We start from the raw sequence: 11,865 nt of genomic DNA, 5'->3' as shown, positions 1-11,865 counted from the left end.
GAGGAGTGTACAGCGATACGAACGAGCACTGCCGAAAATGTATTCAAACCGCTGGCTAAAAAGATGGTTGAAAATAATAGCTGAGATGACAATGAAACGCCGAGGAAAATCAGTTTTGTAGGTCCTTTATCAGTAACCCCTGCAGCCAAGTTCCTAGCCCGCATTGCAGAGGGAAGTGATTAAGGTAATGTGAAACCATGTCATGTATTCTCATTGGGTTAATTCAAGATTTAGTACAACCAGGACACAGCCAGGACGCTTCGGTTCCTCCAGCAACTGCTACATATTGGGTCTAACACAACCAAACACAAGTTTATGTCTGAGTAGGTGGCACAGATTCCCCATGTATAAAGGCATAAAGTTCCCTGGCAGCAGCGCTCCCCATTACACCTGCAAGGGCCTCTTCTTCAACGGTTCCCAAGCCGGCTAGCGAACCACAAAGTGCCATGACACGCTGCAAATTTTTTGGTGTAACCCCCGGAAAGCAGGAAAGCACGCGAGTGGCGTAATGCGAAGATTCCTTTGCCCCCGCTGGGCAATAGTAATCAACAGTTGCGCAAGTCAAATATGGGGCACTCGGATCAATCGACTCACTAGCGCATGTGCGTTTCATAGAATGAATGAAACTTGCGGACTGTGTTGCATCACGAGTCCAGATTACGTGTACCCGCGGGAAGGAAGTGAAGATCCGAGCGATTCGAGAAAACAAACCGGTCTCACTATGTTCTCCCACACTGCCAGCGAGTCCAAAGGAGAGTCGGAAGGGAGTGCTGCGGTCAAACTCAATAAGTAGCATAGGGTGATCATAAGACCGGGAAAGACGTGAAAGCTGGGAATTAACACGTCCAGTGTGAAGTGAGTGAATGAAGTCTAGCAAACTCTTGCGCTCAAGCGCGTAAGTTGGAGAAAGAACATAGTCTCCGGTTAAAAGAGTTAGTGGGACTAAGTCAATTCCACGGCAGTACAGTTCATAAGGCAGTCTAGACCGAAATTCACGCTCATCAAACACAACAAGGGGAGCTCCTCCACTGCCACCCTTTGCTGAAATACCGTTGGTATTTTCATCTTCAACGAGCAAAGTCAAACCATTCCGGGAAGGGCGGCGCCCCCTGCGGACTCGCCCCTCGTCGAGTACGGCAGAATCGAGACGCTCCTCCACTAAACGAACGGCATTTCGATCAGCGATTAGCGTTGCCGGAAGGGTTGCCTTCGCATGCGCGAGCGCGGCAAAAGCTTCTTGCTCCTCAGCCACCACAGGATCCTCAGGAAGAGTACCGCCGCCAGTTTGCGATGAAGGTGCAGACGATGACGCAGGCGATCGCTCCACCAAAACCTGAACGCGAAGATTTTTCAAATGTTGAGGTGATAACACATCTTGTGCCATCTCAAGCATACGCATGAAACGCAGCTGCTGCTCAACGACAATAATCCTGACTACCCTCAATGAATCAGCAGGCGCCCCGTCGTCATCGGTGCTATCAGGAGTGAGTGCACTGTGTGTCCCCTTTATGAACTCAACGAGACTTGACACACACAATTTGTTCCCATCCACCACAGCCACGTGCAGTGGCAGTGCCGATGGTGAAGAGTCGCCTTCACACGAATGGAAAGTCAGCCGTGCAACACTGTCCCGAGCATAGTCAAACTTCAAGATGCAAGTGCTCGATCCAGGCGCCGCCGAAGCTGTTACGGCGTCCGTTGGTCCATCGCTCCCATTCCGCAAACCTCCTTGTGAGCGATGCATGGACGACAGTGATTGGCCTTGTTTCATAATCAAGCGATGCAAGGATACGCCGTTATGGCCGCAGTTGCGACCACTTTCATTTAAATGCGATGTACCATCTGTGGATGTGCTCAAACCGACGTTGTCACTCCCGCGAGGCCCTCCCAAGACACTACATTTATCTGAAAAAAGGAAGCTGGGGTCTTTTGAGAAAGTAGTGGAATTATCCAAGCCACCCTGCTTCTCGGTATCGTCGTCGGCACCCTCACCTGCTTTGTGCTCGACATCATCATCCACACTTTCTACTTTGTGATGAAAAAACCATGTACGCAGCTTCGCCGCATCGGAAGCCTCTGGTGTTGGATTCTGTGTGTACCGCTGCTGTTTTGCACCGTGCCTTCCTTGGTACATCGTCACAAAACAATCCAAGTCCAACGCCTGGAAGTCGGCCAGTGAATAAGCAAGCCGACAGGAGTACCGCTGGAAAGCCATACGACCAAACACAACAACCATCAAAACCCGTGGTTTTACCTTCAGCGGATCGTCTGAAGACAAAGCAGATGCCGCAATCACTTGTTTGCGATGTGCATCTCTCCCCCAGTTCATTGTGAGCCGATTTGTAAGCTCCATGCATGGATCCACCTCGTCAACCCGGGGAACAAGAAAGCGCTTGGGCCTAACTTCTGACACACAGAGTACATCATCGTTGTCGTCATCATCATCATCGTCAGTGCCACTGTCGGTGTTGGTATCATCACCATCAATGACAATGACCTTGCTGGAGTCTTCATCCTCCACACTGGCTGGGGTCGCAGTGTCCACGTTGATATACGTTCTAGACGTGCAACCGCCACATTGTGGGGTGGTGTTGCTCACCTCCTTCACCTCACCTATACGGTACACGAAGAGTTTCGTAATGGAAGAAAAGTGCTGAGACAGTGTCCAAAGGGCATCCGGATGCTGAACCGTCGCCCACCCTGTTCTCAAACTAGGACCTGCAAACCGAGGGGTTCGTTCCATCAGTAGCTCTTCCAACTCCAGCACGGCCGCATAGGGAGAACCGGACCGCACTATGCGCCGAAGTTTTCTCAGGTCGATAAGACTTTCACACAGTTTCCCGTATGGCCAGCCTGTGTCATGTGTTCTTAATGCATAGTGAAGATCATCATCCAAACTTCGATCATTGATGTTTATCGCGTTCTCGTACAAAATACCGGCAAAGTTAATGACAGCCCGCTTCGCAGACACCACCCACGGTTTTCTGCTGTAGCCGGGGGGTGATCCGTTGGGTTGACCTCCGGAACAGTGGTCCAACCTCTGACGCTGCGATAAGGGGTCCAGTCGGGAGTGCGGTTCATCACCGTCAGCGATACCACTACGGGTATTAGACGCGCCTCTCTTATGCGCGTTTCTGGGTGCTTGGTCATTAGAATTAGGAAAGCAGCTGTGGTTTCGGCAACAGCCTGAAGGACCCATACGTTTACACACCTCATGAAGTTCTGTCACAATCTCCATGATAACCTTACAGAGCAAGTCATCAAGAATGTAAGTCGTCCTAGCCATATTAACGGTGAAGCGGTCCACTATTAGTGGTCGCTGAGACGCCACATTTTCAAAGTGTCGCATGATGTCCAGGCGAAAGCGTGGAAACAGCAGCACATTATCTACGCGTACCTGAACTAGAAAGGGCTCCTGCCGAACCCGCGGATGCTGAATGGCGTAGCGCACAAAAAAGGGATCATCAGAAAGAAGGACGAAGGGTGGATGCTTTCGGTGTGTCGGAAGGAGGAGGGGTCCTCCACCTCGAAGAAGGATTTCGGCACAAAAACCCACTGTATGAGCGATGCCATCCACCCGCTGTCTCCGCAACAGCACCACAACGCACCCAATCAACTCACGCGCAACGCGGCGATGCAGCAAATCAGCGCACAATACTCGGCTGCATAACACCACAATACCTCCACTCTGGTAGTAAGTGCAACGTTGCCGCGGCATGGTTCCCTCTAACACGGCGTGTACATTCACCACTGCCACCGAGTTATCATTACGAACAGTACTATCATTATTAGAAAGAATGCGAGTGAGTGTGCTTGCCACTCGTAGAAGGACGCTATCCCCCGTACCGTCAGGAAGAACAACACATGAAACACATGCATTGGGTGACGGTAGGTTGCAAGCTTCCACCACACGGCGCACAATATTGGCTGTTATGCACTCAATATCGAAGCCAATACTCACAACGCATAACTGCGCGCTCCCGCCATCGCTATCGGCAGCAGTGCAACATTCTGCAATCCGGCTGCTAACAGTCTGTGGCATTGCGCTATGTAAGAGTTAAAGTAAGGAATGGGGAGAAAGTGTGGTAGTAATGAGACTACTCACAGTACGTGAAGATCCATTTTAAAAGAAAGCAACAAAAACGAAAACAAGAAAAGTGCGCCACCAGACAAACCAATCCATACAAAGAGAATTAAAATATTGAGTCAAGTAATGGATTATATTGGTCCCCTTCATTTATTGGCCATCAACCACCGCTATTATCATTTTCCACCCACCCACAAAAACATTTGTTTATTTCTCCTTGGGGATATGTGGTGATGTGAGTGCCATTCCCCCTTGCTCCCGTTTGTCATATAACTTTTTGGTTTTTTTTTGTTTTAAAGGCCCCTCACCACCCACATCCATACGAGAAATACACCCACAACCATACCTCAACTGCGGCCCCTCCTCCATGAAGGGGAAAGGAATGGGAAACCATACAAAAGCAAAAAAAAAGAGAGGGCGGTTACGAGTATATACCACATGGCAACATATACACGTACTTTTTTCAGTATTTGGGGAAATAAGAGTACACACGAGGATCAAGAGAGGAAAAAAGGAAAAAAGAAAAGAAAAGATTAAATGATCGCATTACACATGAACATGGGAGCACATCAAGGAGTGACGTGCTTTATTGTACCTATAATTTCTCATCTGTCCCTACCACGGAATTTAACGAATTTAAATAGATATACATATAAATTAGGGAAATAACACGTATACACTGACATGAAGATGGAACACGTGTTACGACCACACTGATGAATGAAATACCTCAAGGGTACAACAACACTTCCTCCCCAACTCCGTTTCCACACAAGGAGCAAATTAAATCAGCCTACTTCTTTAAAAACAAAAGTAAACAACACACCGGGGTATAACAGAAAAAAAAAGAGGAACCAATGAAAGGCACGTCGTTTCGTTGCGCGCTCTTACCAAAAAGAAGAAAAAGCACAATTCAAAGGATAAAGAAGGGAAATAAAACACAACCGCATTTCAAAACAAATTTTTCAGTCGAAGGATGACGTACTCGAACTCAGGGAAACGCAACTGCATCTCATCCATCTGAACGGGGACTCTCTTCATCAATTGTGGTTCCATACATCCAAGCCGTAGACACAGATCTCTCTGTGCTTCCCCTATTTTTCTAAATGTTCGTTCCGTATCGTAACCTTCCCAACTAAGTATGAGGTGTCTGACATCCTTCCATTCGACAACACCCGCCCGCGTACGATCAAGTTCTCGGAACCACCGTAATATAACCGGGTCAGCGTATAACGCTTCCTTCAAAAGTGGCGCAACGAACACAATATTACTACCCTTTATGGATACAGCTTGGTTGCGGTTCTGATCAATAATGACGCGGTAGTTTTCATCACCACAACACTCGATGATAACGGCTGGCCTCTGCTTGTGCAGAATTACGGTTACGTTGTCTCTTACGCTGCACTGTTCCGCCTCAGACTCGTCAAGCAGATGCACATCATTGTGCAACACACCCGTTTCTGTGGCGCCGTCCGACTCGTAGACAAGCGTGTACGTCACATCATAATTCACTCTGCATACACGGGCAATGTGCAGAGAAATGCCACTGCAGCTTCGTCTAGCAATTACCCTCGAACCAACACGTAAAGGTGGCACAGGATCGTGCAGTGCAAGTGAAGGCGCTAACTGCAGTTCCCTCAGAGCACAGTACTCAATATCCTCAGGTGTGCGCCATTTACCGTTTTCACTCTCATCGCTGAACAGGCACTCGCTGCCATTAGAGCTGTCTAGAGTTCTACCCGTGTCCTGGTTGTAGTTATCCGCGTTCCCGCTATTGCTTTCATCGTACCGCTCCTTGTATTGTCTAGCAATAGACATAAAGGTTTTGATATCCATATCCACGGCATCTGATTTACTAAATGTAGATATAATCTCCACATCCTCTTCTGTTACTCTCTTTCTGTCCAAACCGCGTGGGGTAATTTTGAGAGGTGCACCGCTGGCATAACGTCGAACTACAAATAAGCCTTCCGTGGTAATGGCTGTAACAAGTCCCCTATTGGTGTGTCGTCCAAGAACAGCAAACACAGCAGATGGACTTATGACACCAAACGGTAAAACATCAAAATGATGAAAGATGCGCTGAGGCAGCGGTCGTTTCACGGCGCGGCATTCGTAATGCACGTCATCGTTAAGGATGGAACTCGCAACCGGGATCGACAACAGGTCGCTGCTGTCACATGATGTCATTCCTGTTCCATCCCCTATATTGGTGTGTGTAACCGAAGCATTCCCATCGGTGATGAAATAAACCCCCCGGGAAGACGACTTTCGTGAACTAAAAACAGAGAAGGAAGTGGACGCCCCTTTGATGACATCTGTAGTGCTCTCGAGGGAGCTTCCTCTCCCTTCTACACCCGCAAGTTCCGCGTCATCTAAACAACGAGCGACGATGACAACGTCGACAATAAGTCCAACATTTGTCACAACTGCTGCGTTCATCCAGATGTTTGCTCAACTAAACGACAGGAACCCCCTACCCCCAAAACTGGACCCTACACAGGAACGAAAGGAGGAGAACAGAAGGTGACCGTGTAGGTTTTGCTGATTAAAGTGCGTGGACACAGAAGGGTTATGGAGGGTGAAAAATCTGCAGCGCTTAAACTTTCATCTCCTTTCCATTGGCAAAACGACACTGTCAAAAAAGCATGCATGCAATTCAACACCCGCATGTTCATGGAAATCAATATAAGTAACGAAAGTGTAACAAAAGTGAAATAACGAACTGATGCATGAAGCACAGTGGAAGAAGCGGGGCAGAACACCGTTCGCAACAACACCTGCAGCAACAACGACGAGGGTAGGGCGACAACAGTCTTTAAAACAGATGGTGGCAGCTTAAAGCAGCAAGCAACCCCTTAAAGTACGCGAGCACCTACGCAAATTCCTGCGCATGTGACGGGAATATGGAAAAATAATCAGTGTAACTTAACTCAATATTTTATCGATCTTATCTTCTCTCCCTCAAACCGCTCTATTACCTCCGCCGTCACACACTAGTGTTACAAACGCAGACGGCAACACACTCATTCTTTTCAGTGGATTATACAACATTTACATCCGTCACAACAAATTCCACGTTCGCTGAGCTATGAAGCGAGAAATGGAAGCACCATTCGCGCCTCCCCTGCTGAGATTCGTTTGTGAATTACCTCCTGTCGATGTTGCACCTTTCCCATTCAGGGTGCCCACGGCACGTCCCCGCGAAGGATTAACAGTTAAGGGGGCAGGCGGAACCAGTTGAACGCTTTGCCCAGAATTTATCGATAGCCGAGGCTTAACTGCGTCGGCATTACCGTGTGATGGCAAGTAACGGCCTTGGCTATCCTCTGCAGGAACAAGACGACTAGAATGGATACGCTGGAGAGGCGTATTAACGCGAGCATGCCTACTTCCTTGTCCCTCGCATGTGCGCTGACGTGGTACCGATACCCCTTGTCGTGTTAGTATTGAACTCCCCCTTGCAAGTGCACCACACTCCCCTGAACACCTTGACGAAGGGGGACGAGCGGTTAAAGGAGTTCGCCCCCTCGGCTTAACACCCGCAAGAACTGGAGCTGGACGAGGGGAATGCACGCCATCTTTTTCTATTGCCAGCAGGTAACGTGCGGAGCCCCTCCGAGTGTGCGGACTATTGGAATCCGCATCCTTCCCACAAAGCCGGCTGTCGCTAAATAGAGCCCTCGGTGTTTTGAAGGTACGGGAGCTGGACGTTGTTCGAGTTTTGCTAGGTGGTTTAATGGTGGGAGCACGCGAATGAGTTTTATTCGACGCTCCGAGTTTCGTACCAGTACCAGTACCAGCATCAGCCGTATTGCCATTCTGCGGCCCACCGGTGTAAGCACCGTTGGAGTCATGCACAACTGTCGTCAAACATGGTTGTATTCGCTTGAAAACTGCATCGATACAATCACCATTGATGGTGTTGCTGCGGACCAGGCGACTCGTGCAAGCGTGCTCGGAGCCGTGGGGTCCACCTGATCCACAACTGTTTTTCTGCGGACCTCGTTGTGTGGCACTTTCAGCATTGATGCTCACACGTGCTGTGGGCTTGCATATGAGTTTGTTATTAGAGGAGTGGACGGCTGAAGGTTCTTGTTCCGCATCAGTCACATGGTTTGAAACCAACCCCAATTTGCAAAAATTAAGCGCCAGTTTTGGAGGAATGGGGAAATTGTTATCGGCTTCCGCGCACTCAACCACCTTAAGCGGACTAACACCTTCTGACGTCTCCACCGTAACCAAATCACTATAGTTCTTCTGAGGTTCATCCTTTTCTGCAAACAGGTGCTGCAACCTCCGATTCTGCGGCTCGTCAAACTCGCGACGCAAACCTTCTTGATCGTCCAGAAACTTTGAAAAATTAGGGAAGCGAGGAGGTGGACTATCAGCTCCTGATATTGCAAAACTTAGTTGCGAAGAGGCATGCGTGTCGTTACTGTACGAGAAAACGAGACACTTGGGGTCGGGATGCATCCCATCGCAACGAAGAAACTGATTGCCATTTTTTACCTCCGTTCCCAATTCATCCTGCCGATGCCCACCACCACGTGAACCTGAGACGCCCACCATCGTTCCAGCACCCACATTCTTTCCGATTGTGCTGGTACCACCGTCACTTGGTATCGTTGTATGAGCTATTCCCGGTTTTGCGGTGGGGCTCGCACCATTACTGGAAAGATTTGTATTCTTTTCGATGCGCTTTAAAGGAGTCTTATTCCCAGCCGGTGAGTTTGACAGGAACTTGAAAGGGGTTCGAGACGGCGAAGGAGGTGGTGAACGCACTTGCATCTCCGGAGATTGGGCCTTCGTCACGTACTTTGATGATATTTTCCCCTTCCGCGGGGTAGCCTTTGCGGCAGAACGCCGCTGGGTTGCACCCTTCACTAACAATTTAGCATCTTCTTCTGTTTCCTCTCCCTTTGATGTAACTGCGACGTGCTTCGGCTTTTGACAACTCGTCACTTGGGAAACCGCACCCCTACCATTTGTTGGTGTTTTCTCGCATTGCGACGTTTTTTGAGTGTCCTCAGTTGCAAATACACACTTCAAAAGAGGCTGCACACGCGGTTCACAGAACTCCAGGACCCGAAGCAACAGGTCGGCGCCGTGGACCGTCTTTTGAAACAACCATGTAAAACTGATCTTCTTTGAGCATGTAGTGCAAACCCACCTATGGGCAGATGGTGATAAATTACTACGGCAAGAAGTACAAGTCATATAACCACAACGCCAGCATGTATTATCAGACAGGTTTCCATCCACTTGCGAAGGTAAATCCTGCAAGCAGCAACTGCACCGCAACCGCTGCGATTGCCCCCGCGAAGGTCTTGGCCGCTCATGGGGGGTGCCGATTCCCTTCGAAGATCCTAAGCGAGTATTTGGTTGCCGGCAAACCTTAATCGATACCCTGCGGTGTTGTCCCATATGTTTCGCACCTGCCATGGTGGACTTACTAAGCTGGTGGTCGCTCGGCATATTAGAAGTACGCAAAGTACTTCTGCAGTTGCGAAGGAGAGTATGGAAATGTATAAATGCAATAAAAGGGAAAGAGATGAGAGTGGTAGAATAGAATGCTTAGATTGGCTCTTCGCTAACGAGAACGGTACTCTTCCGGCAGAACTCACAAACAGGCGTGCACCGCATATTATTACTGTTACTTTTTTGTGTGCGCATGTGTGCTGTACGCCATCCATAAAAAGTGGAACTTTTATAAAAGCGATAATGTCCCCGATGAACTTTCGGTTGCGTAGAAAAGCACCGAAAGAGATGTGGCTACTCACCTTCCTTGTACGCTCGTTTCATAAGAACCCAACCTGTAGGAGGCAAAACCTTTCGGCCTCCCACCGCCACAGAGGGAAAAAAAATCATTCCACCCCGAAAGCAGATTTCGTGTATCGGCACCACTGAAATCATTGAACCCTTTTCTTTCTCTCCTCCAACCTCTCCCTCCCTCCCTCCCCAATGGTTTCACCACTTTATGCTTCGCCAACTTGTGCACATCCCGCGCCACTATTTTCATTGCCTCTATTGTGCTTTAGAACCAGTGACCCCACATGAGGGACCTTCGACCAAAGCAACCTCCTGGAACTACTGCAAGACGCTCAGCAAGTCCCATCAAATAACTTTGTGGGGGCCTATAAGCAGGAAGTGGTGTGGCACGTTGTGTGCGCTTCGGTGCTTGCAACCGCGGCCTCCAGTTTCCCCGTTCATCACTGTTCGAAGCAAATTCTGAAAGCGGTGCTACACACGGGGCGTGAATGTAATATTTCTCAAGCTGTAACTCCTTTGGCGGGCGGTTGGGTCTAACAAAGTGATACAAGGTAAAGCAGTTGGAACCTGTCTCACTGCCAGTGGTCCCACCTTGAGACGCTCCTCTAAGGGAAGCGAGAGAGGCATAGGGGGCAACGGGCAGGTGAAGAGGACCCTTAAATGTTATGCAGTTACAAAGAAGGCGAAGATCATCTGACACCAGCATACGGACAGCCTCTACGGTGACTATTTGGCTACTTAACCTCCCATAGTATTGCAAAGCTGTTGGATCCAGCACGCGGTTTATAGTGAATTCCTCCGGTAGGGTGTCACCATCCAGTAAATAAAGCATGCCAGGAAGAAGTCGAAGCCGGTGTTCTCGTGGCACATCGATGTGTTTGCTACTTATGATGTGGGGGACTGGCGATGAAGCTGCCAGTGTTAGCAATTGCTCGTAATGTGGCGCTACGTGCATGTGAAATTGCGGAGTTTCATGATTAACAACCTCCCATGGAAGTTTGTTGTAAGAAACTAGGGCAGGAAACTTGGTGTTGTAGCGGAAACGCCTTGAGAGAATACAGAGAGATTCGCTAAACATGAAGTGCCTTCAGACCGCACTTCGTTTTCCCCTCCTGATCCACGTCTTTTTTTTTTTTTTTGCTGCAGCGTACCTTTTATATGGTGAGGCAGTAAATGCGGAGACGTTGCGACAAAAATGATGACAGAGGATAAGGGTAAATATAAATCGCAACAAAGTAGCACAAAAAGCAGCAAAGCTTAGAACAGAGGGGAGTGCTGTATGTGATAGTAACCACCGTAATGAGAGAGGGGCAGCTGAACAAGATATGTCGTCTGCCAAACTCTCTGAACTCAGTGACGAATAAAAAAAAAAACACCGCCGAACAGAAGGAAATAATAACAAATATTAAGCGCAAAACACTTATAACAAAACAAAGGACCCACAAGTAAGTCCATTTCAATCAAGCAGCGAAGCAAATGTACACCGAGGATTTGTACTGTATAAGGTAGCCCCGAAACCACGTGACAAACAATAACAATAGTAATAATAATAATAAAAGTGTTAAAACAAAAGGGAAAGAAAGATGGTGCAGGAAAACACGAATGCACAAACAATGTTGCGGGCGACAGCTCAGCATTGCAGTTTGCCGGACATAGCAAGTCAGTACCAGTAACGTCCGCTCAGTTCTCTATAGATAATTTTCGAGCAAAACCCTCTCCACCCCTATTCCCCTGCTTACACAAACGGACAAAACCTTTCAAAACTAACGGGAAGCAAGCGGGTGGACAGTGTGAGGGGCGATAAATATTGTTTAAATATTCTCAAATGTTAGTAGCAGAAGTAAAATGCGAGCGCTACTAGGGAAACATGAAATCGACAAAACCTTCCGAGTTCTTTCCTCACGCACATTTTGCATATATATATATATATGAAAAATACATATATGCGTGAATGCGTATTGGGTGATGCGGATCGCTACTTGTTGGTTTTACACGGCTACCGGTTA

General features: G+C 48.3%; 4 protein-coding genes across 4 annotated transcripts; all 4 read right to left on the bottom strand.

The window, feature by feature from the left end:
- Positions 1–313: 313 nt before the first annotated feature.
- TEOVI_000642100 (DNA repair protein, putative) lies at positions 314–4,042 on the bottom strand (the record flags this gene model as incomplete). The annotated part of the gene is made up of 1 exon (XM_067220442.1): positions 314–4,042. One exon carries the CDS (start codon positions 4,040–4,042, stop codon positions 314–316), a length of 3,729 nt encoding a protein of 1,242 aa, XP_067076543.1.
- Positions 4,043–5,038: 996 nt separating this feature from the next.
- Positions 5,039–6,529, bottom strand: TEOVI_000642000 (uncharacterized protein; the record flags this gene model as incomplete). Its single annotated transcript, XM_067220441.1, has 1 exon — positions 5,039–6,529. One exon carries the CDS (start codon positions 6,527–6,529, stop codon positions 5,039–5,041), a length of 1,491 nt encoding a protein of 496 aa, XP_067076542.1.
- A 621-nt stretch (positions 6,530–7,150) lies between these two features.
- Positions 7,151–9,565, bottom strand: TEOVI_000641900 (uncharacterized protein; the record flags this gene model as incomplete). The annotated part of the gene is made up of 1 exon (XM_067220440.1): positions 7,151–9,565. One exon carries the CDS (start codon positions 9,563–9,565, stop codon positions 7,151–7,153), a length of 2,415 nt encoding a protein of 804 aa, XP_067076541.1.
- Positions 9,566–10,124: 559 nt separating this feature from the next.
- Positions 10,125–10,937, bottom strand: TEOVI_000641800 (uncharacterized protein; the record flags this gene model as incomplete). The annotated part of the gene is made up of 1 exon (XM_067220439.1): positions 10,125–10,937. The coding sequence occupies one exon, from the start codon at positions 10,935–10,937 to the stop codon at positions 10,125–10,127; it is 813 nt and encodes a 270-aa protein (XP_067076540.1).
- Between the last annotated feature and the right edge of the window lie 928 nt (positions 10,938–11,865).

The sequence above is a fragment of the Trypanosoma equiperdum genome (assembly GCF_001457755.1).
Source record: "Trypanosoma equiperdum strain OVI genome assembly, contig: ctg_1150, whole genome shotgun sequence".
NCBI classification, from domain to species: Eukaryota; Euglenozoa; class Kinetoplastea; order Trypanosomatida; family Trypanosomatidae; genus Trypanosoma; species Trypanosoma equiperdum.
This window is presented reverse-complemented; position numbering and strand designations above follow the sequence as displayed.